At 45.1% G+C, this 25,486-nt stretch overlaps 1 protein-coding gene across 4 annotated transcripts in view; it reads left to right on the forward strand.

Annotated features, from left to right (window-relative positions):
* The first annotated feature begins 6,876 nt into the window (after window positions 1–6,876).
* GPSM2 (G protein signaling modulator 2) overlaps window positions 6,877–25,486 on the forward strand; it is a 36,404-nt gene continuing 17,794 nt past the window's right edge. Inside the window, exons 1-5 of one of the 4 annotated variants that reach the window (XR_011468676.1) lie at window positions 6,905–7,008; window positions 16,662–16,962; window positions 22,644–22,865; window positions 23,231–23,366; window positions 23,670–23,812. Coding sequence is in view for 3 of the 4 variants with exons in the window: in XM_070396573.1 (XP_070252674.1) it covers window positions 16,907–16,962; window positions 22,644–22,865; window positions 23,231–23,366; window positions 23,670–23,812 (557 nt within the window). In the remaining variant the exon portion in view is untranslated. Of the gene's footprint in view, window positions 7,009–7,457; window positions 7,559–16,661; window positions 16,963–22,643; window positions 22,866–23,230; window positions 23,367–23,669; window positions 23,813–25,486 lie in introns of those variants that run through there. The other 3 variants (XM_070396573.1, XM_070396574.1, XM_070396575.1) reach the window with 3 other exon arrangements.

Raw genomic sequence — 25,486 nt, forward strand, 5'->3', positions numbered from 1 at the left:
ATTTACTTTCTGAGTTCAGGTGAACACATCTGGGGCCGTGACTGCTTATGCAGCTAGACTGACCATTATGTGCTCAGCAGTAGCTCACAGACCCCCCTGAGCGTGACCACTGAGCACACAGGCCGGCTCACCCAGTGGCCCAGCCCTGGGAGATGCTGCAGCTGGGCCCGGCCAGGAATGAACACAGATGCTCACCACGCTGACCACTGTACCCTGCGTGGTTCACTTGATTATGAGTCTGAATTTGGTGCCCAAGTGCTGACTCATCTGCCAGTTTAAGAGAAGATAACCGTGGCTGCGATGCCTGGGAATCTGATGGAATCGATTGAGAATGTCTATAGATGGAAATCCCCCAAATCCTTAGTGCTTAGAGGCCAAAGATGGTCAGTGAATCATTGTCTCTGGCTGGTAGGTGATGTCTGTTCTAGTCACTAAGCCCAATACAAATGTTCTATATTGGAACCTGTTTCCATCTTCAAAGGAAAACCGGGGGGCCGTGTGCCAGTGACAATCTCTTCCTCTCATCTCCAGTACCCTCTGCTCTCTGCTGCCAGCCTCCAGACAGGCTGTCCATGACCCAAAGGAGAAAGCAGGCATTGTACCCTCCCACCCTTCCCTGCCTCCCCACATCCAAGTACCAGCCACCTAACACTCTTAGTCCTGATCCCCCTCTTCTAACGCCAGCCCGCTGACTACAATGAAAGCTGGAGCTGACCAGAGGCACTGCGCCAACAATCCAAACTCTTCTTCCTCCTGTGTGCGTGGGCCATTCAGGGCGTGAACAGACGACAGCCAGGAGCTTTAAGTGTGTGACCCAGGACGCTTGTCCTGCATACAGCAACCTGCTCCCAACCTGACATCCGGCACCCCCTTCAGTCAACACAGATGGCAGGCCAATGGCAGCAGTGACAGAAACTCACCTCCCAGGGGCTCAGGTCGCCCAGAGGGAACCGGTCGCAGGGCCTTGCAACACAGAGGAGCAGTCCTTCAACTCAAAACCATCTTCCTTTTTTCCAGTAGCGGGAGGTGGTCGGCAGTGGAGCAAGAGCACAAAAACTAAGCTGCAGAGTCCGGTGCGTCTGCTGCTCCTGCCTTCCTTCAACTGCAAGAAATCGGCTGTGGAAATACGTAGGGGACTGCTGATGGGATCTGCATGTCATTTATCTTTTAAGAGCATCAAAAACACTTAGTTTGACTGTTTGCATTTTCAAATCCTCCCCCTCTACCCCTAGCTCAAGGTTTCTATTTACCCATGAAAGCAAATAGGAGATGTCTCAGGACTGTGTGCTCGAGGCCACACCCAGAGGCCAGGTGTGGGTGGGTTTTGTGTCCAGTGGATGGTGTTTCTAGATTAACATATTTTCAAAAGTAACGTGACACGGGCTCCCTGCGCAGTGACTGCATTTGGTGACGCTCCCGTAATCCTATCAGCGAACTCTATCTCAGAAATACGGGGCGCCCACCCCGGCAGGTCTGCGACTGGAACCACATGCCAGTCAGGGTGGCGTCAGCCTGTGACTGTTGAGCGGCAGAAGGGAGACACCGTGATGGGCAGCACATGGAGCCCGTGCTCCCCTGAGAGCCGAGAGCCGAGAGCCGAGGACCCGAGAGCCGAGGATCTATTATTTATCATCAGTTTCAGCGAGGTGGGCCTTCTGGGAGTGTGTGTGAGTTGGTGACCAGCTGTTACAAATTATTTATCCCGAAACCATTTTACAAGTCAGAACAGAAGAATCTTTGAAACTGTGAGCAAACCAGTATTTGGAGAAGCTTCTTGGTGGTGTGTGACCAGCCTTCGCTTGTTTTTCTTGCCCTTTGGGGGTCAGCGCTGTCTTTTTGGCCAATTTTCTCACTGACTTAACCACATAGTCATCATAAATCTAAGTGATTGTCTCATTTGTATGGAAACCATGGGCCCTTACTGTGCTTTGGGAACATTTAGAAAACTCTTGCCAATTGATTTTCTTTTCTTTCTTTCATTTTTAATGTAAACACTTTTTACATTTCTTTCAAATAAAAATCAATGTTATAAAAATTGCCCATTGGTTTTCTAAGAATAATTCCAATGACACATTTTAAAACACTGCTTTAAAGAAATACAATTTTTAAAAGGACTTTGTCCCTTCCCTAACTTTCCAGCTTAAGTTTGGCAACCGCTGCCTAGAGCTAAGAGGAGCAGAATATTTTAGGAACGTTCTTTCTCCTTTACCTAAAGACTTACCCTTCTCTCCCCTGCCTTTCACCCCCAGGCGAAAGGAAGAGCATTGACTTAAAATTATAAAATAAGAAAAATATAAGGAATAAAACGTCAAACATATTATACATTGATGCCTGATCTATGCTCCTCAAGATGATTTTGAAAAAAGTCTATCCTTGCATTAGAAAAAAACAATCTAGGGGATGCCTTAAGGAATGCCTGTGGTCAGGGGGTGGCCAGTGGAAAGGGTGGTGGGTAGAAGCAATGAAGTGAATTTATGGACACTGAAGTGGTCGCGTGACTCAGTATTCCTAAAAGCTCCACTGTTCTCTGCAGCTCCCCCTCACCCCACCCTGGGCGCGAGCAAGTGCCTGGGGGAGGGCTGCACAGGCTTCTTGGAAGGAGCTGACCGGGAGGTGAGGCGCCTCTAAAGCACTTGCTTTGTTCTTTATGCCTCTGAGGTTGGGGTCCTACCCAAGTCCTGCTGAGAGAAAAATAGTTTGGGAAGGGTCAGTGACATCCATCTGAGGTGGAGCCTACCACTAAGGCAGAAAGAATTCTAGATGATACAGTTTTGATGTGTGTGATCTGCCTGTCAAAAGGCGCCTCTGGGCACATTTGCAATCCCATAATTAAGACTGACAACAGCATCATAAAGCAGTGGGTATTTATTATCTTCAGAGGAGGACATCCCGGGACGCATCCTGTCCTAAAGGCAGGCAGACTCTTAGAAGTGAGACACGTGGGGGAGTCATGAACGCCTCACTTCCTTCCCAAGCAACCTGCCCTACTAAGTGATGTTTGGAATGACGGGGTAGCAACAGGTCTCATTGTGCAACTTCTTTCCCACGTGAGCCCACGTGAATGGGAAGCCCTTGACTGCTGGTACCAGGCAGCCCCCAGATCTGCTGATGGCAGTGATAGTGTCCACCTGCAGGAGAACACGGGCTGTTTCCCGGCCCTAGCCCTGAACCACCTGCTTCTCTTTCTCATCAGCTTCTTAAACCTCCTTCTTTGTTCCGCAGGCCCTAAAGCGTTGCCATGCTCGCCTGCCTTTACCAACTCCTGTCCCAGATTGAAGGTGGGGCGTCCGCATCCTGGGACCCTCTCAGTCAGGGATGTTAGTCACCCAGCGTGGGACAGAGTCCCTCACCCTGCCAGGCCCCTACCCTCTCTGTTATCCTCTCACCCAAGGTACTTAGTCCTGTTTCCTAGCTAAGTCGCTTGTCTAGAAAGCCACCACCAGGAAGTGACAGAGGCACACTTATGGGGAATATACAAACCCACGGTCATTTTTTTCTTAGTTTCTAAACTTTGTTACTGCTTTATGTTTTTCTGTTTATTGTAGAAAATGTGAAAAGTAGAGAAAAGTGTAGCGCAGGGGTCCTCAAACTACGGCCCGCAGGCCACATGCAAATACAAATATTGTATTTGTTCCCATTTTGTTTTTTTACTTCAAAATAAGATATGTGCAGTGTGCATAGGAATTTGTTCATAGTTTTTTTTTTTTAAACTATAGTCCGGCCCTCCAACGGTCTGAGGGACAGTGAACTGGCCCCCTGTTTAAAAAGTTTGAGGACCCCTGGTGTAGCGTCAGAATGCTTCAGTAGAATTCTTTCTAGTGTTTATTAAACATTTTGCATAGCTGGGCTTGTAACATATAGTTTTGCAACATGTTTTCAAAAAATGTAATATCAAGAGCATTTCCCATGTTATTAATAACTTTGAAATAAATACATGTTTTCATAGTTATATCCACTGCATAGCTGTACTGTAATTAATCATTTCCCTAAGACAGTTTTTGTTGACCTGAAAATGCCTTTCTTTCACTCTTGTTTTTGAAAGATATTTCCACTGGTTAAATAATCCAATGCTGACAGTCATTTTCTATGATCATATCAAAAATATTCTCCTCTGGCCTACGTTTTGCAGTTGCAAAGTCACCTGTCAGCCTGACTGTTGTTCCACTGGGCAGTATATACTTTCTATATCTGCATACATCTTCAGCTAGACTCAATTATTAAGTATTTCTCTCTCTCTTGTTGAACTGTTTGAATGTAAGTTGCAGAATTCATGGTGCTTTCTGAAATATTTAAACTTTTTTATATGTTCAGCTTGCCTGAAACATTTCAGCTTGCCTTTCTTAAAAATAAAGACATTCTCCCATTGAAACATAATTCCGTGTTAGTAAGAAAACTAACAGTGATTTCATAATCTCATCTAATATACAGTCTATATTTAAACTTCCCCAAGTGTTTCTTAAAATGACTTTTATGGTTCCCCTCCTCCCTCTCTCCCTCTCTCTCTCTCTCGGGCTCAGGACTCCATCAAGATTCATCTTTTTTGGTTTGTTTCTTTTCATGACAATAATGTTTATGAAGAGTGAGTCTGGGCTAGTTGTCACGTAGACTGTCTCAAATTCTGGATTTGTTTCAGAGTGTGCTTTTAAAAATATATACAAATGAAGATATTCCCACGCTTAAAATCTTCCATTGGCAACTAGAGCATTTAGAAAAGAAAGCCCAAACGCATGACCCTGGCTTGCGAAGGCCTGGGGATTTAGTGTGACCTTACCACGAACGCTCTCCTCTCCCTCACTTCACTTAAGGCCAGGTTCTCAGCCCCACTGAGCGTGTCCTCACAGGACTTTGCATTAGCCATGCCCTTTGCCTAATGTGCTCTCCCCTGAGCTTTGCTTAGAAGTTGACTCCTTCTTATACTTCAAATCTCAGTGTGAACCCCATCCTCTCAGAGTGGCCTTTCCTACCTTGACCCTCAGTCACCCACCCTCACATCACCCTACTTTGACTTCTCGTGAGACCTCTCACAACCAGATATCTTTCTTGTTGTTTTTCTTGAACTCCAGAAGAGCAGGGGCTGGGCTCTGTCTGGCTCATTGCTATGTTCCCAGCACCCAGAACAGTTCCTGACACGTAGCAGACTCTAAATACTTGCTGGATATTGTAATGAATAAGCTGGAAGCCGAGTGCTGAAAAGAAGCCAGCCATTGAAAGAGGCTGGGAGAAAATATCTAGGCAGAGGGAGCTGCCAGGGAGGAGGCCCTGAGAGAAAGAACCCTGAGGCTCGGTCTGTTAGGGCCTGCGACCTCCTGTGTGTGGAGGGCACAGGGAAATGCAGGAGCACAGAGGTGAGCAGGACCAGGGGACCGAGGGCTTTGTGGGCCATGGGAGGGAACTGGGATTTTATTTTAAACCAAAGGTGAGGCCGCTACAGTTTTTCAAGTACGAGACTGACATGATCTGATTTGCACCTTTAAAGACATCATTTAAAAGGTAATTCAACTTGAGATGGAGATAATATGAGTGATAGAAAGCCACATGCATCTGAGAAGACTTGCAAGTGGCGAGTTATGATTCACCGGGACATGCTCAACCTGATAGAATGCACTTCCTTCGTGGCTTTCGGATCAGCAGGCAGAGAAGAACTTATGAGTAAGAAGGAATCTTAATCTGCCTCTGAGACAGCACAGTCAGCTCATTCTGTGCCTGATACTTAAATAGTTGTTGGTAATAATAATAGGTAACCTTTATTGAGCAGCCACCCCACGGAAAGATTTATTATTTGTGTTTTGCAGTTGAGGCTAAAGAGGAAAGGTGACGACTTGTTCATGGTCAGCCAGCCAGTAAATGGTAGTTGGATGCCAAAGCTGCTGTTTTAACCTATTTGCCATCAGGCGTTCCTAAAAAGAGAAATGGTGTTTGGATCGGTGGTTCTGACCATATTCAAAGAGACACTGAAACTGGGGTTTCTTTAACAGATCCTTAAGCAGTAGGAACATTTAAAGGTAATTTCGGTGGAGAAATGTATGAGAAATAGATTCTTTGGCCGGAGAAACTGTAGTCTTGGTATTTTTATGAAGGAGAACAAACAGACCTTTATTAAAAAAAATAACTTGCTCTGGAGAGGGAGTGCATGGCAGGAAGCTCTCCTTCCCGGCGTATTTGGAGCGTGGCGGCCTGTAACCCAGGAAAGCTGCCGCCGGCGTCCCGGGAGCCGCGGAGTTTGCTTGCTCAGGACCCGGAGCGCCCCCAGCACTGAGCCGCCTGGTCCCCTCACGGCCCCCGGCCCCGCACCGAGCCCCTGTCTTAACCCGCGGAGCCCGCCGGGTGCTCGCCCTCAGGCCTGGGCGAGCCTGGGGCCGGGGGCACTGGCGTGGGGCTCCCATCGTTTAGGGGTCTGGCCGGACCCGCTCTGAGCGCTTCCTGGGCGATGCTTGTCGCTCCGCCCACCCATTCGTGTTGGAAGAAGAAACAGGAAAGCAACTTCGCCTGGGTGGCCGCGGACAGGTCCCGAGCGGGAAAGGCCACCTCCCCGTCCCGCCCTCCACCCCCCCCCTTGCCCCTCTCCCCTCTCCTCCTCCCCTGTCCTCTCTCCCCTGTCCCTTCTCCCCAGTTCAGCTCCGACACGCCAGCCACGCCCCCGCCCGCCCCCCGGCCTGCCATTGGCTGGTCCGAAAGACGCGGGGCGTTGTCGGTTTGAATGGGAGCGCCTGGCGCTCGGCGCAGGCGCAGAGGGAGCGGGAGGGGCGGGCAGCGCTTCGAGACCCCCCGGCGGCGTGCGACCAGCGGGACGGCGAGGGGAGCCCTGGGAGCTCTGGCTCACGTGACCGGCCGGGGGCGGGGCCTGGGGCGGGGGGCGCGCGCCGGCCGGCGGAGCTGCCCCTGCCTGGCCTGGTTCCCGCGGCGCGGCGACCGGCCGTGGGGAGGGGACGCCGCCCGTCAGTCGCCCGAGGCGTCCGCTGTTGCAGCGCCGCGTTCTCCGCGCTCTCCCGACTCGCCGGCCCGCGGGAGGTGAGTGGCGAGGGGCGTTTGAGGGCGCCCCGCGGAGGGAGGTGGCCCGGGGTGTGGGTGCGGGCGGCGCGTTCTGGGTCCGGGGCGACCGCCTTTGTTCGCGGCGGACCGCGGGGACCCCGGGACGACAGCCCGCTGCGGTCTTGGAGACTTTAAAGTGCGAGTAAAGCGTGACAGTTGCGCTCGCCGATGTTTTAAAGTAAAAAGTGGAACGGGGTGCAGTGCGTCCTCTCCTAGTCCGAGTGTGAGAAACGGCTGAACCCCGAGCCCCGGGAGTCGCACCCCGGCCGGTTGCCTTCACCTGTAGCCGGGCGGGGGCTCCGCCCGCTGGTGGGTTTGTTGGACACCTGCGTCCCCCCTTCATCGACGCCACCTGTCGATCCGCCTCGGCGATGGGTAATCGCTGCGGAGCGTCGGTCAGCGCAGGCTGGGAGGAACCGCAGGCTGTCCTGGCGCGGCCACAGGTGGAGCCGCGTTTTCTTGTTCGATGCGTCTGACCAGTGTTTGAAATCAGCGGGAGAACACGCGTGAGGACGGACGTGCTGCCTCGGTGCGTAATTCCCCCCGCGGAGACGCCGGCGGAGGGGGCCCCGGGCTCGCCTTCCGTCGGCGGGTGGAGGAGATGCCGGGAGTGGGGGTCAGCTCGCCCCGAGCCGAGCGCAAGCGGCCGCCGAGAGGAAGGTTTAGGTCGGTAACCGCCGGGGCGCTGCCCCCGATGCTGACGCCCAGGCCTGCCTGTCCCTCTGCGGGAAGCGGCGTGGGTTGATGGTTCAGAATCGAGTCGGCAACACGCGGGGAAGGTCGCTGCTGGTGGCCCTGTGTGGAGTGGGGCCCGGGGTTGGGACCCGGGGTTTGGGGGCCCCGGGGTTGGGGGCCCGTGTCCCACCTGCGCCTCCACACCGTCCCCGGCCCCGGCGAGCTCGCCGGCTGCGGACGCGAGCGAATACAAAGTGCAAGTCCTGGGACACTGTGGTCGTGGCGTTTCCCCCTCCAGTGGTTCTCAACCTTCTGGCCCTTTAAATACAGTTCCTCATGTTGTGACCCAACCATAAAATTATTTTCGTTGCTCCTTCATAACTATAATGTTGCTACTGTTATGAATCGTAATGTAAATATCTGCTATGCAGGATGGTCTTAGGCGACCCCTGTGAAAGGGTCGTTCGACCGCCAAAGGGGTCGCGACCCACAGGTTGAGAACCGCTGCAAGCCCTCTTTGGCCAGACCTGCGGTTGTGTTTTCTTCTGTTATTTAATCAGCATTCGGTGCTGCACATGTTACATTGTAACATAAATCTCAGACTTGGTACCAGGCTAATGGCAGCAAAGATAGGATATAGCCTTTCTACAATGGCCTTGTTTTTAAGCATAAAGCATTTCTAAGATTTACTGAAAAGATGAAATTTTGTAATTAGTTCTCAGGAATTTCAAAATCAAAAACCTGCCACAGATTGAGACTATTCTAAACCTAGGCTAATGGCCGTGTCCTTTTTAAATAACAATAATAGTAAGTAACAGTAACTATTCCGATTATTGCTACTGTACTCGATGAAGTTCTTTTATTAAGTACTAGAGCCAGGCCCTGGGTTAGGTGCTTAACAAATCCTGTCTCATCACAACACATGTTGCCTGAGTATCTTTATGCCCAAACCTCCTCTGAGAGTCGAACCAGCTTAAGGCCATGAAACGACTAAGTCACTGCTGGGATCCGACCAGGCCTGGCCCCCCTCAGGCTGACTGCATTGTCTCTGGATTCCATCTGAGGGACAGAGTCCTGTTTGATGCCTGCAGGTGCTGTGCTTTGTTGTGAACTGGGCAGAAATCTATCCTTTTTTTTTTTAGAACTGCTGTCTTTTTTTTTTCAATACCTTATACACCACATAACATTTTCAGTATCCCTTTTAATCATTTTTATGTATGTGCTGCCAAAGCAAGCACTTAATCATCTTTATAAAAAGAGTAAAAAAATATAAGTTTTTCCTGAGTTATTTACATGAATATGAATGCACTCTTTACTGTGGAGACGAAATATGTTAAAGTATTGTTTTCTCAATATTATAGGATTCTTTGCTGCTTTATAGTTCAGTTCTTCCCAGGCAAGAAGTGAAAAAAAAGTTTGTGGGATATCAATTATGTGCAAAGAATTTGCTTCTGGAGTTTTTGCAGTGTCTTTTTAATTATTTTTTGTTTTTATTGATTTCAGGGAGGAAGGGAGAGGGGAGAGATACATAAACGTCAACGATAAGAGAGAATCATTGATCGGCTGCCTCCTGCACACCCCCTACTGGGGATGGAGCTCACAAACCCAGGCATGTGCCCTTCACTGGAATCCACCAGACCCATGAGTCTGCAGGCTGATGCTCTACCCACTGAGCCAAACCGGCTAGGGCTTTGCAGTGTCTTTGCCTGTCTCCCTGCCCTGCCCTGTATGTTGCTGCCAGGTTATCGTCCTCACACAAATCCAGCTTTGCTATTTCTTTGCTGAAAAAATGATAAGGTTCCCCATTATGTAAATGCAAGGCCAAACATGTGCGTCAGCCACATACGTAGTCAGAGTCCCTCATAATTTGGTACCTTCTCTGACTTCTCTTGCCCTGTGCCTAACCCAAAGGGCTTGTCCTGGTACATATTCTGTGTTCCCTCCTCCTGGCTTTTTTGGAGCCATTTCCTCTATTTTCCTAATAAGGCCTGTCCTCCTTCAAGGTGCAGTACAGATTTTATTTCTTCCAAAAAGCGTTCCTTAGTCCTTTTTTACTCAGAATTAGTCTTCCCATATCACCTCATGACATTACTGAGTTGAATAGAATCACTTTTGCAGAGAAAGGTATAACATTTGGAAGGAGAAGAGAGTTATATTTTCCTGTGAAAAATTCTAAATTCAAACTCTTTAGGGATCCCATTTAAGCACTTGGGATTTATTTCTGCTTAAAAATGTATTTGAAAGCAGTTTTGCTTTGTTCAAGTCCTGTTAAGAGAACTATTGATTTATTGTCACTTATTAACTTAAGAACAATGCTCAGTTGAAAGGACCACTTTTCTACTTCACTGTTGAGTTGTTCACATACGCATTTTAATAATTGATTTAAGCTGATGGCTGACCAGCATGGGTAGTAGTAAGTGGCTGTGGGCCATATGCTCTGGTGACTTGATAACCAATTTGTCTAAAGTTGTGTTCTCCCCATTGTTTACTAATAAGTGTTTCTCTTTTTCTGGTTCGGTCATGTCTTCATAAGACTTTTAAAAATTTTACTTCTTTGAACTTCTATTAATTGCATCATGTTTGTCTGATAGTTTGTGTGGGCCCTAAAAAGATAAAAACAAATAAATTTATATTTATAAACAAACGATTACATACAGTACATACAGATCAAAAAGGGTAAGGACAGCATATATGCAGGGTTTTTGTGTGTGTGTGTTGTTGTTTTTTTAGAAGTTGGGCTTAGTGTGAATGGTCAATGTTTGTGGATTGCAGACATTTTCTTGTGACCCCTGTCACCCTGTAACCTCAGAAGCCACTTGGGAAGCACTGGACATGTAATTGGCATTGATTAAAGCTTAGAGTGTCTTTTGTTAAAGTCGTCTTTGCGTCTTTTATAACCTTGATATTATAATACTTCTATGTATCCATAGAATTTTGTGTTTATAATAATTAACTAGAAATCTCTTTCCTGCCCGGCCTGCGTGGCTCAGTGGTTGAGTGTTGACCTATAACCCTCTGTTCTAGCTTTAGAGTTGGTTGATCCACTGCTTTTACTAAGTGTTTGCCTTTGTCTGTGAGAATTTTCTTCTTTCCTATATATGTTTTAAAAAATATTTTTATTGATTTCAAAAAGGAAGAGAGAGAGAAATACCAATGATGAGAGAGAATCATTTATTGGCTGCCTCCTGCACGCCCTCCATTGGGGATGGAGCCCACAACCCCAGCATGTGCCCTGGCTGGGAATAGAACTTCGGTCTCCAAGTTCACAGGATGACACTCAACCACTAAGCTATGCTGGCTGTGCTCCTATATTTTCTTATTCATATTTCTTATCTATTCTTAAAGAAGTTCCTTTAACATTTCTTGTAATACTGGTTTCGTGATGAACTAAACTAGTGACCAACTCCGTTAGCTTCTTCTTGTCTGTGATCACAATTGGAAAGCTTGTAAGCTCTCTGCTACTGCTTGCCTTTGCCTCTCACATCCCAATGGCACTGCGTCCCTTTTCTCCAGGTGCTCTGAGCCGACGACAGAACCAAGTACCAGCCGTTCTCGGGCCTGACCTGACTTTCTTCTGACATAATTTCCCACATCAGTCATATATTCTGATATCAGAATATTTCTTGCCTTTAACTGGCTTCTTATCGCCTCCACACTAAGGCCACGTCTGAACTTTCTCCTTGTTGGACTTTGCTCACTACCCCGTGCTTTTTCCTGTGTCTTCTCACATTTCTCCGTATAAACTTCCTGCTTTTACCTTCCTGCTCTGGATTTTGCACAGGCTGTTCCTTATACTTGTCATCTCGTTTCCACTCTATCTTTCAGATAAAATGTAACTAGAAATAGAAATTTGGATTCTGCAACAGGCCATATTTTAGTCCATCTAAAAGTAAGTCTATTTATAGATACGTAAGTTGACAGAAAATAACCAGTCTGCTAGGGTAGTTACTTGAGTTAATTCAGAAGGGGGTATTTGGGCATCCTACTTTATTTTATTTATTTATTTATTAAAATATATTTTTATTGATTTTTTTACAGAGAGGGAGAGGTATAGAGAGTTAGAAACATCAATGAGAGAGAAACATCGATCAGCTGCCTCCTGCACACCCCCTACTGGGGATGTGCCCGCAACCAAGGTACATGCCCTTGACCAGAATCGAACCTGGGACCCTTCAGTCTGCAGGTGGATGCTCTATCCACTGAGCCAAACCAGTTAGGGCTTATTTATTCATTTTAAAATATATTTTTATTTAATTGAGAGAGGAGGGGAGAGGAGAGAGAAACATCAATGAGGAGGAGGAATCATTGATTGGCTGCCTCTTGCATGCCCCCTACTGGGGATCGAGCCCACAACCCAAGCATGTGCCCCTGACCAGAATCAAACCTGGGACCCTTCAGTCCACAGGCCAAACCTCTATCCACTGAGCCAAACCAGCCAGAGCCTGAGCATCCTACTTTATTATCCTATTAGAAGCCCGGTGCATGAAATTCGTGCACGGAGGGGGGGGTTGCCCTCAGCCCAGCCTGCATCTTCTCCAATCTGGGAGCCCTCAGGGGATGTCCGATTGCCTCTTGCAATCTGGGACCGCTGGCTCTTAACTGCCCGCCTGCCTACCTGATTGCCCCCAACGCCTCTGCCTCGCCCGGTACCCGGGACCCAGGATTCCCTCCTCTGGCCGGTCTCAGGCACCTAGGACCCGGGTTTCCCTCCTTCTGGCCGGCTGCAGGCACCCAGGACCCGGGCTGGCTTTGCCTGGGCCAGCCGCAGCCGCAGGTGACTGTGGGCAGGCGGCTTTGCCTGGGCTGCAGCTACAGCCGCAGCCGCTAGCACCCGGGACCATGGGGTGGGCGACTTGTCCCTCTCTTGGGCTGCAGCCTGGCTGGTCCCCATTCCTCTCTCACGAGCTCATTTGTGCCTGGCTGGTCCCCATTCTTCTCTCCCCAGTGTTGAGTGTCTGCGCCATTACCACCTGACAATGTGAGGGCATGACAACCATTTGCATATTAGCTCTTTATTATATAGGATACTTACTATGATGTGCATTTGTTACTATAAGCTGTACCCTGAATTCTAATAGAAAAAAACTTCATTTTAAAATAGAGGGTGTCCCTAAAAATGTATACACACTTGAATAATTATAAAATTCGTGTTTATTAACATACAGTTCATTTTCAAAATGTAAAAGAATCTACTGAAACGAATACTTTTTTGTCAATGCCTGTTTTTAAACTGGTGACTGTTCTGGTCCAGGCATTGCTGATAACACAAAGCAATGGAATTGTAAACATCAAGAATCATTTTATTGGGTATTGATTCTTCAATTCATCAAGTGTTACTGGTTTTATACTGTAAACTTTATTTTTTTATGTATCCCCCATAAAAAATGTCCATGGGGCATTTTAGGATAAATTTCCTTTGTTTAAAGCTTAGTCTGGCTTTATTATTTCAAATCAGTTAAACCTGAAAAGGAGTTTGATAATTTAAGTGAGTTCTCAGCTGTTAAAGTGTGTATACATTTTTCTGGGGGACACCCTGTATATTCTTGATTCTCAATATGTAGCCACACTCATTGGAAAAGAGTTCCTTTATCTGACTTGAAACATTACAACTGAAAGGGATTTGGAGAATTTGAGTATTGTATCTTAGAAGGAATTATTAGGATAAGAGAAGTTTAAACGAATTTAAATGATCTCACCTAAAGGCAAGAAAAGTCAGTTATATTTTTTTGTCTGATGGGTGTTCCCAGTTTTTAGAAGTACGTACTTAAATGAAAGAATCTAAACAAAAGTTACGGGCATTTGAGTGGAATCAGAAGTAGTTTAGGTAAGTTGAAAGTATTTCAAAAGATATAATGTAACTGTCTACCCCCTTCTCCCCATCGCCTAGTTTGCAAATATGTCATTGTCATGGAGTAAAGCAGGCCTAGGACTTGTTTGCGTTGGTTGTGTACCTTGGACAGTGCCCGGAAGTCCAGTTGGCTGTAGGACAGGAGTGGCCTTTTTGACTTCCTAATCAGGTAATTACGTGTGAGGCAGTCAGAGTTATGCACTAGTTGATCTTTCTATATGGTTCTGTCAGTTTCTAGGGTATGGAAAAGATTATTGCTTTCTCTTCATTTCTCCACAGTCAGACTAAAAGACGCTTTGAGCTAACTGTTTTGTTAGCAGTGCGGTTTTGGAGCATTGTTCTTTAAAACCTGGGAGATGCTATTAAGGATATATGTGTTCCTTACAAATTACAGGTTATAAATCTTAATAGAGGTTGGAGGTTAAACTTGATGGTTTCTTAATATTCTTTCAAAACTCTAATTTCCATTCCATTTCCTGGTCGTGTCATTACATTTTCTTATCCTAATGAACCATTCATAATTTAATATCTGTTGCACATTTTATTAGTATTAAACTAGTAACACGAATAGATATAATAGATGTAGCACTAAGATATAAAGTATGTGTTAAAGTATGACATGGATTTGTTAACTCCATGCAATGCAGAGGATGAATGAACACATTGTTACTAAATTGGTCAGAGAGTTCTTACAACACAAATCATTGAATCAAGAATTGCTTGTTTGTTCAATGAGTAATTTTAAGATAAGAACTGTTAATTATGGAGATTGTAATGTAAGAGTGATTTTTTTTGAGGATACTTTTCTTTTGAGTATAGTTAAACCATATTATAAATTGTCCCAGTAAAATGGTGAATAGCATTCTTGTCTTCTTGCTTGTTTTATTTTTAAAATGGTTCTTTATGAAGTCTTTTTTCCTTTAATTTTTATTATTTTTATTTAAAATTCCCATCCCCTTACTCAATCCTCTTGGGTAACCACCATCATCTTCTCTATGAGTCTGTTTCTGTTTTGTTTATTCATTTATTTATTTATTTTAGATTACACATATAAGTGAGATCATGTGGTATTTGTCTTTCTCTAGTTTATTTCACTTAGCACAATACCCTCTAGGTCCATCCCTGTTGTCCCAAATGGCAACATTTTATTGTTTTTAATGTCTGAATAATATTCCATTGTAGATATATACCACATCTTTATCTATTCATTTATTGATGGATCATATGGCAGTTCTATTTTTAGTTTAATTCATCTTTATTGTTGAAAGTATTACAGATGTGCCCTTTTTTACCCATTGACCCCTCCACCTGCTCTGCCCTGTTTTTAATTATTTTAGGAATCTCCATCCTGTTTTCCATATGGCTGCACCAATTTACAATCCCATCAACAGTGTTTTCCATAGTGGCTCCATCAGTCTGCATTCCCACCAGTAGTGTGCGAGGGCTCCCTTTTCTCCACATCCCCGCCAACACTTGCTGTTTGTTGATTTATTGATGATAGCCATTCTGACAGGTGTGAGGTGATATCTCATTGCGGTTTTAATTTGCATCTCTCTGCCCCAGCCAGTTTTCTCAGTGGTTAGAGGCGTCAGCCAGCAGACTGAAGGGTCTTGGGTTTGATTCTGGTCAAGGGCACATACCTCGGTTGCAGGCTTGATCCCGGCCTCAATTGGGGTGTGTGTGAGAGACAACTAATCAATATGTTTCTCTCTGTCTTCCCCCTCCCTTCCACTCTCTAAAAATCGATGGAAAAAATATCCTTGGATGAGGATTAACGGTAACAAAAATTCTCTCTCTCTTTGATGATTAGTGATGTTGAGCATCTTTTCACATGCCTGTTGGCTTCTGTGCGTCCTCTCTGGAGAAATGTCTATTCTGTTCCTTTGCCCATTTTTAAATCGGGTTGTTTGTTTTTTCTGGTGTTATAAGTTGTATGATGTTCCTTATCTTTTTGGATGTTAACCCCTTATTGGATGTGTCACTGGCAAATACCTACTCCCTTTCAGAAAGTTGTCTTCTTGTTTTGTTGATGGTTTCCTTTGCTGTGTAAGACCTTTTATTGTGATGTAGCCTCATTGCCCGAGGAGACATTTTCCCCAAAATATCACTAAGAATGATGTCAGAGTTTACTGCCTCTATGTTTTCTTCTAGGAGTTTCAGGGTTGTGAGTCTTAATTTAAGTCTCTGATCTGTTTTGGGTTTATTCTTGTATATGGTGTAAGAAGCTGGTCCAGTTTTATTCTTTTGCATCTGGCTGGTTTTCCCAGCGCCATTTATTGAAGAGACTGTCTTTTCCGCTGTATATTCTTGCCTCCTTTGTCATAGATTAATTGAGCAGATGGCGTGGATTTATTTCTGGGCTCTCTGTTCTGTCCCATTGCTCTCAGTGTCTGTTTTGAAGCCAGTACCACCTGAGAGGGGAAGGAAATATGACGGATTAGGTTGACGTACCAGGAGACTTCAAAGGCAGTGACACTTCTGTGTCTTGGCCCAGGTGGTGGCATAGACGTGTTCATTGGGTCATCCCACCAGACACATAGTTCCTAACTTTCTTTGTACCTACTCAATAGTAATAAAAACATTTTAAAGGCCTTAATGAGTTCAAATACAATATACTTTGAGGGCAGATGAATACAAGTATAGCCTAAATGTCAGCACAGATATCTTCTTTGAAGAAAGAAATTTGCAGAGTTTAGAATCAATTTGTTCAAATACTAGTAATTATTGAATTTTCATTTTACTTGTTAACAGTGGTTTTTAAAAGCTTAAAATATCATACTTCTGTTTTTAGATAATATCATACACATTCTATACTTGTTTATAAAAGAAAATATGACATAAAATTGTATTTCAAGCCAGTTTAAAATTGAACTTGAGAGTAGCTCTGAAATAAGCCTCATGTGCACCCTTACTTAGAGGCTCCTGGCAACAGTCAGGCTTGGCTCTCCTGTCTCTCTCTCTCTCTCTCTCTCTCTCTCTCTCTCTCTCTCTCTTCTCTCCCTCTCTCCAAAAGGGCGACTGCGCTGTGTGACTAGGCCCAGCTTGGGATCACTTCAGGTTACTCTCTGAAAACAGGACTTCAAGCAAAGCGTTTGTATTCCTTTTGCAGAAATGTTGCTGAAGTGCTGCTGAAAGGGCCAGAGATGCCAGGATTTGGGGCCCAGTGAACCTTAAGCTGCCTGACACTGACCTCCTTTCACTGTTAATAAAGAAGCAGCAGGAGCTTAGCATGCATTAACGCCAGTTCGCTCTTCTGCTAACCGGACACTTTCTGCAGCGAGTCTACATCATACAGGACTGGATCAGCCCAGAGTAAGATAGTTTCCTGTTGTACTCAGCTTGTAATATGCCTCGATGGAGGAGAGTTTGGTGAGCATGAGGGAAGACCATTCTTTTCATGTTCGTTACAGGTAAGAGCTGCTTTCTTCCTGGGTGGTTTTTAATCCTTATTTAAATATGTATTTAACTCTGATCATTTCAGATTTAACTTTGAAAATATTCAAAATATACCAGCCATAGTTAGTATCTCCTATAAACAACGTTTTCTTTTGTTGTGGTGGTTGTAAGCTTTTTCCTTCCTATAGGAAAATGGTGTAGAGACCAATTATATACTATATAGTTTGTTTTCTGTTGTTCTGTGGAAGAGTTTATCAATAGTTACTTTATATTTTTATAACTCTTTCTATGATGCAAATATAAAATTGAAAAATATTTCTAAATCTTTGGCAGTAAAAGATGGATTTTGTAATGCGGTCAGCTGAATGACCTAATTTTGTGTTAACAAATTTTAAATGGTGATCGTTCTAAATGAGCTTTTTTAAAAATGGGAATTAACATTGAAATGTGTGGGTACTTTTCTAAACATGATAAGCTAATAGCCAGTTTAATATTTAGTGATAAAATATTAATGACATTTCTGTACATTTGGAAACAAAGCAAGAATATCTGCTTCATTATTAACATTTATTCTGGAAGTTCTGGTCATTGCACTAAACTGTAAAATAAACACAAACACAAATATTAGAATGGAAGACATAAATTTTAGTAAGGTGATTAGATACCAATAACTTCTTTATCAAAACTGTTACAAGTTGCCCAGCAGGTGTGGCTCAGTGTTTGAGCATCTACCCATGAACCAGAAGGTCACGGTTCGATTCCAGGTCAGGGCACATGCCCGGGTTGCAGCTTCGAGCCCCAGTTGGAGACTTGCAGGAGGTGGCTGATCAATGATTGTCTCTCATCATTGATGTTCCTATCCCTCTCTCCCTTCCTCTTTCTGAAATTAGTGAAATTAACACCCCCCCCCCCCCAAAAAAAAAACACACACACAAAAAGAAATGGTGACAAGTTAATGTTAAATAACTACGAGAACATTCAGCAATGGACATTCAAAATCTCTAAGGAGTGAAGGTCTCTGCTGTGTTCACACACGTTTAGGAGGCGGGGGGACTGTCCTGGAGCAGATGGCTCATGCTAGGGCGCGGGGCAAGCAAGTTTGTACAGATAAGGGGAGGGCGTCTTTATTAAAAATAAAAAAGTTTCAAATAAAAGAAAACGGAAGGCATTCAACATAATTAAAATGAGCTTTTAATACATGGATTGCCCTCATTCCACCTTTTGGGGCATAGTTCCAGAAACCTCCTCCCGCACTGTATCCAGTGTGGAGACTTGCCAGTTTACCTCCTGTGTTGCTCAGATTCATGTTCCCATCTGGACCCGCTCCCCTCACTCCCACTGCTGTCGTCGTCCCCCTTCCTCCTTCCTCTAGACCCCCATTCTCATCCTCTTGGAGTCCAACCTTTAAATCGGCCCTGAGGCCTCAGTCTGATCCACAGGCTAATCCCTCGGTGGCTCCTCGTCCCTGCAGGCAGAGCGAGCTTCCACGGACCGCCGGTCTTGGCTGTCTGCCTCTGCCTGTCCCTGCACCCCAACTTCCAGGCCTCACCTGGCGCTCTGAGCGCTGTTCCCCGAGTGTGTTGTGCTGCTCCACGCCAGCAGCTAAGAGCCGGCTCGGAGACCTCTCCTCCTGGAAACCGCGTCCCCTCTCTGTGCTCCCGTGCGGCTCTCAGCACCATGTGGCAACATGCAGGTGTCTGCTCACATCAACATGTCGGTGTCCTCCTCCCTGGCCACTCCTTGTTTGGCCATTCGCTCCCTTAGGGCAGCCCTGTCTCCCATGTCCTCTGGCTCAGTTCACTCGATGGAATGTCCATTGAACTTCATTGCACACAACCATCAGGTGAACCTAGTGAGATGCTTATCGGTCTTGCTAAAGGTTCCCAAGAGCGGTGTGCCTCTTCACTCAAATTAATAAAAACACATCCTCAGGTGCGGGTTTTTTTAAATGAAAAATAAGTAAATAAAATTGTTTTCTGAAAATAGTTTGTGGTGACGTGAAGTAGTGGGAAGAGCTGGATTCGGAGACAGATGGATTTCATTTCTCAGCTTTGCCTCTGTATGAGCCTGAGGTTCACTTACACTGTCTGACGGTTCCCCTCTGTAATAGCTCAGAGGGTTATTTTGAGATTTGAATTTGATATAATATGTAGTAAAATCACTTTTAAAACGAAGTTACAATCAATTTGAATCAAGATGATTTTGCACTGCTTTTCCCTTCTACAAAATAAACTAGATAACTAGATATATGTGGCGAATTGAATGGATGGAAATTGTGGGGCCAAGCCAGGACTGGCCATGGAAAATGTTGGTGCCCAGTGAGCACACACGGGGCGGAGCTGAGGTCTGGAGACTCGACAACCACAGAGACAGAGCACGCCTGAGACGCTGCGGAGCAGGCTGGCTTTGAGTCTCAAGTCCTGAGTCTGTCTTCTTAAATGGTGTGTGAGCCCTTTGCAGAGAGAGTCAGACTTGGACATAATCCGCATTAAATCTTCTAAAATGAGGCAGCATCAGTGATCTATCCTCTTTTGCTTTCGTTGATGTACTATGAACTCAAGAAACCAAAATTAAGGAGGTAGAGAAAAAACCTAGCATGGAAGGAAAGTTAAAAATAATATTAAAATGGAAAAATGAAAATGTGAGGTTGTGCAGAAAATGACTTATAGCTGTAGAGGTCAGTCAGCAAAGTGAAAACATTTCCGATTATTTATGGTTATTAGGCAGGGCTGGGGGAGAACAAAGGAACCTGTGTGGATGGTTTCAATGGAGAGGAGTTTTCCTGGTTTGCCTTCTACTCTGGGTGTTTTCTTTGTTTTCAACCCAACTGGTAAACAAAGGAAGTAATTCTATTCTCTCGCAGAGACCGGGAGGATATGAAATTACTTTCTCTGTTACTATTTAATGATCTTCTAAAATATTTACAAACCAACCTGTCTTGACTGTTTTGCACTGAGATATAGTTCATTGAAGTCTTGGAGATTTTGCCAGAATACTGGCTTCTTTCTAATAAGATACACGAGCCACAACGTGTCTGGGAATGAACCAGAGGCTAGTGTCCGGGTCTTGCTTTCAGGCGCAGGGACTGAAGTGCCTTCCTGGGGGCTCACTCCTCGGATCTCAAGGGCCGCACAGCCAGCTGCTGTCGCTGTTTCTAACGGGAATCATGCAAAACACTTTGTAAAAATGTAGCTCGTGTGACACCACTCACCCCTTAGCCAGGCTGTGTTCACTGCACTGTCATCTGGACGGACGGCTCAGTGTAACGCTGTGTACGTTTAAGCGCAGGAGGTCAGTATTTGTGGTGAAGACACTGATCTGAGGAGACGCTTCTCTGTTTTATGTGGACACTGTGACGAGCTTCTAATTTTTCCGTTCTGCCTGGTTCTGCCTTCTCCCTGCCTTCCGGTCAGCAGCCTCCTGGCCCTGAGCTGCTGGTGTGCTCTGTGGGACCCTCGCCCTGAAATAGGGGCTGTCATTAGTATCCCACTGATTGGTGGCAGGGCACTCCTTAACCAGTACCCTGCCGATGGGACACTGAGTGGGCTGTGTTTTTTACATACAGCTTTTTTATTTGCATGGATGGAGCTATTATGTACACATTTCCTAGCAGTGAAACTGCACTGTGTGAGTGTGTAGTGTCCCTAAAAATGTATACACACTTTAACAGATGATAGCTCAATTCTGAAAATGAAATGTATTTTAAGAGAAAAATTAATATTTTTATATGTAAAAATATATTTTCTAATTTTTTTCCCTGTGATAATTCTTAGAAATTCAGTGGTTTCGGTATTTAGACAAAGACAACTAGTTAAGGCACCTCATCTAGCGAAAGAACCTTTCATAAAAATCACATTTTTACACATTACTACTTCATTGACTCATGTCTCGTCACACACAGAATACTATACCAGTAACCTCGTAAACATTAAACAAAATACTTTTTCTTTTAGGAACTCTTTCATTTTCAGAAATATGGTTCCAAAGGGCAGTTTTCACTTGTGAACGACAGAGACCTGTGATTTGAAGTGGCGTAAATGTAACGACGTCAGGCTTCTGATGTCACCGACGCCCACGTGCCTTCCCTCGTCCTTCCTGTCTGACTGGCTTGTCTGCTGCTGAAGCGAAGTGGTAGCAGAGGGTCCCTTGCGTTGTTTTGCTTAGTTCCATGGGTGAGGGGGCATCATGTCTCCCTTGGATCATAAGACAATAGATTCCTGCTGTAAAGTTTGAAACCGACCGTCCGAGGTGGCCACGTAAGGCTCTGAGCCAAGGCCGGCTTTGCACCAGAAATGGGCTCGCTGCCCCTGGTCCGGATTTTTCTTTTTCCTCAGGTTTTGTGGGTTTTTTTGTCCAGATTTCCTTTTGGCCTCATTTGTAGCCAGGACCAAGCCCAGTGCCCGGTTAGAATGCTGAAAGCGAATCCCCGTGGGTTCCATTCAGTGGTTTAGCTCCAAGACGAATGAGCTAAACCCGTCTTCACAGGGGGACGGCACGCCAGGTGGGGGACGTGGGAACTTTATTTGCTTCTCTGTCCCAATAGTACATGTGTGCTCTAATGTGCATGAGAACACGAGCGTTAGTGTCACATCAGACTCAGTTCACAGTCCTGCTTTGGATGAGCTAGGTCTTCTTTAATGACGGTGCCATTTGAAGGACGTTGGCCAAATCACAGAAAGCCATTGAAGGGAATGACAGCTGGAACGTAGACATGGCAGAAGTGACAGATGTTGGAGAAACACAGTGGTGAGCGGCACCTACTCATGTTTAGGATTAGAATCCAAAGTATTGCTGCTTTTTCTCCCTGGATGTAGTTAGTTAAGTTAATTCTTCTGACTTAAATTCAGTGACAGACTGAGAACTGAATTTCTGTGACTCTTTAAGCCTTGCTTTCTAACGTGTAGCTTCCTGACACTTAGTGCTCTTTGGCGTGTGCCTCGTGGATCAAGACATTTTGCTCCTTTATTTTCCTAAGTACAAGTAATCGTGTGGTGGCGGGAAAAGGAAGGAGAGTGAGTGTGTGAGAAAGATGGATGGGAGGAGGGTGATGGACAGGTGAGTAGGTTACCTGGACACCTGGATCGAGAAGAGTATAATTGTGGGACTTCACTTTCTCAGGCACCCCATCTCCCTGAGGAAGTCTCTAAGTCTGCCACAACTCTAACGGTTTAGCAGTGGTTCTCAACCTTCTGGCCCTTTAAATACAGTTCCTCATGTTGTGACCCAACCATAAAATTATTTTTGTTGCTACTTCATAACTGTAATGTTGCTACTGTTATGAATCGTAAATATCTGATATGCAGGATGGTCTTAGGCGACCCCTGTGAAAGGGTCGTTCGACCACAAAAGGGGTTGCGACCCACAGGTTGAGAACCGCTGGTTTAGGGAGCTCAGGTTCTCTCCTTGGTAAAGTGGGTTGCTGTGTATGTTGGGGGGGGGGGCATTAAAATGGGCTCCATGTAGAAATAGTTAGCTATTCTATATAAAAGACCTGAGACTCAGATACATTGAATAGACAGGTGACCTCTTACATAAATAACGGCCTACCGTTTACCAGTCACGCACAGACACTTCAGTTATGGAGGCAGCTGTTCTGAGCAGGGGCAGCCACAGTCCACACTTGCATGGCGTATGGAAGGGAAGGCCGTGGGGCCCTGATGTGCTGACGGATGTGACTGTCTGTGTCATTCTGTAGAATGGAAGCCTCTTGCCTGGAGCTGGCCTTGGAGGGGGAGCGCCTGTGCAAGGCTGGAGACTGCCGCGCGGGGGTGTCCTTCTTTGAAGCCGCAGTTCAGGTGGGAACCGAGGACCTGAAGACCCTCAGCGCTATCTACAGCCAGCTGGGCAACGCCTACTTCTACCTGCACGATTACGCCAAAGCCCTGGAATACCACCATCACGATCTCACTCTTGCAAGGTGATTGGCTTAAGCTTCTCCATGTCCTTTCTCCCTAAATGGTCACTTTCATGATATTTGTATTCAATTTAAAAGACCAATTGAATACATTTAGTGAGTTCTAATGAAATAGCATTGCATTTTAAAATGAATCTTTAGGCTGAGTTTAATTAACTGAATGAATAATAGTGAAATGACCCTAGAGTTTAATTAAATGAGTGAAAATTAACTACATTTAAGTACAGAAATGTAAGTTTTAAATTTTTATTCAAAGTAGGTTTCAAGGCTAATGGGTCTTTCTTACATAAGCACATTAGTTGTCCTCTAGGGAAACTGTATCCTGGCCACTTTAGATTTAAGTGCTTTATTTATTTATTTTTTTTCAGGACGATTGGAGACCAGCTGGGGGAAGCCAAAGCGAGTGGTAATCTGGGCAACACCTTGAAAGTTCTTGGAAATTTTGACGAAGCCGTAGTCTGTTGTCAGCGACATCTCGATATTTCCAGAGAACTTAACGACAAGGTAAAAAGGGGACATTTTCACTGAATTGGTTTGTGTTTTAATTCTGTTTAATCATTTAATCAAGTTAATACCAAAAAAGAAAATATTCATAGAAAACAGAAGAACCATACAATGATTAAGTAGAGGGGAAAGTAAACAATGAGAGGTCCTTCTTCCTGGCGGCCATTGTTGGGTCCTGTGTGGGTGGCCAGCAGAACCTTCCTCTGGGCCATGAGGTCCAGGACATTGCAGAGTGTGGTAGGCATTACACCACCTGCCCTCCGGGTGCAAAAGGTGAAAGTAAACACTGCGCTGTCTCCACAGGTGGGAGAGGCGAGAGCGCTCTACAACCTGGGCAACGTGTACCACGCCAAAGGGAAGAGCTTCAGCTGCCCCGGCGCTCAGGACGCGGGCGACTTCCCCGAGGAGGTGCGTGCTGCTCTGCAGGCCGCCGTGGATCTCTACGAGTGAGTCGTGCTGCCAGCCGGGGGTCTGCTGTGCATTCTTTTTTTTTTTTTTTTTTTTTAATTTTTTTTTTTATTGCTTAAAGTATTACAAAGAGTAGTACATATGTCTCCTTTTTTCCCCTCCCCTTGACATTCCCCCGGCCTCCCCTTCCCCCCCCCCCCCCAGTGTCTCATGTCCATTGGTTATGCTTATATGCATGCATACAAGTCCTTCGGTTGATCTCTTACCCCCCCTTCTCGCCCCCCAACCCTCCCCAGCCTTCCTGCTGTAGTTTGACAGTCTGTTCGATGCTGCTCTGCCTCTGTATCTATTTTTGTTCATCAGTTTATAATGGTCTTTATTATCCATAAATGAGTGAGATCATGTGGTATTTTTCTTTCATTGACTGGCTTATTTCACTTAGCATAATGCTCTCCAGTTCCATCTATGCTGTTGCAAATGGTAAGAATTCCTTCTTTTTTTACAGCAGCATAGTATTCCATCGTGTAGATGTACTACAGTTTTCTAATCCATTCATCTGCTGATGGGCACTTAGGCTGTTTCCAGATCTTAGCTATGGTGAATTGTGCTGCTATGAACATAGGGGTGCATATATCCTTTCTGATTGGTGTTTCTGGTTTCTTGGGATATATTCCTAGAAGTGGGATCACAGGGTCAAATGGGAGTTCCATTTTTAACTTTTTGAGGAAACTCCATACTGTCGTCCATAGTGGCTGCACCAGTCTGCATTCCCACCAGCAGTGCACGAGTGTTCCTTTTTCTCCACATCCTCTCCAGCACTTGTCGTTTGTTGATTTGTTGATGATAGCCATTCTGAAGGTGTGAGATGGTACCTCATTGTTGTTTTGATTTGCATCTCTCGGATGATTAGTGACTTTGAGCATGTTTTCATATGTCTCTTGGCTTTCTGAATGTCCTCTTTTGAAAAGTGTCTATTTAGGTCCTTTGCCCATTTTTTGATTGGATTGTTTATCTTCCTTTTGTTAAGTTGTATGAGTTCCCTATAAATGTTGGAGAATAAACCCTAGCGGTGATTACATTGGCAAATACGTTCTCCCATGCAGTGGGCTTTCTTGTTGTTTGTTGGTTTCTTTTGCTGTGCAGAAGCTTTTTATTTTGATGGAGTCCCATTTGTTTATTTTCTCTTTAGTTTCCAATGCCCTAGGAGATGTATCAGTGAAGAAATTGCTTTGGCATATGTCTGAGATTTTGTTGCCTTTGGATTCCTCTAGTTTTTTTATGGTTTCCCGTCTTACATTTAAGTCCTTTATCCATTTTGAGTTTATTTTTGTGTATGGTGTAAGTTGGTGGTCTAGTTTCATTTTTTTGTCTGTATCTGTCCAATTTTCCCAACACCATTTATTGAAGAGACTGTCTTGACTCTATTGTATGTTCTTGTCTCCTTTGTCAAATATTGAGCATATTGGTTCGGGTCGATTTCTGGGCTCTCTATTCTATTCCATTGATCTATATGTCTGTTCTTGTGCCAGTACCAGGCAGTTTTGAGAACAGTGGCATTGTAATACAGCTTGATATCTGGTATTGAGATCCCACCTACTTTGTTCTTCTTTCTCAGGATCGCTGCAGCTATTCGGGGTCTTTTTTTATTCCAGATGAATTTTTGGAGAGTTCGTTCTAGGTCTGTGAAATATGCCATTGGTATTTTAATGGGA

This window comes from Myotis yumanensis, unplaced genomic scaffold (assembly GCF_028538775.1).
Source record: "Myotis yumanensis isolate MYYU_CA2020_CCGP unplaced genomic scaffold, mMyoYum1.0.hap1 SCAF_17, whole genome shotgun sequence".
NCBI lineage: Eukaryota > Metazoa > Chordata > Mammalia > Chiroptera > Vespertilionidae > Myotis > Myotis yumanensis.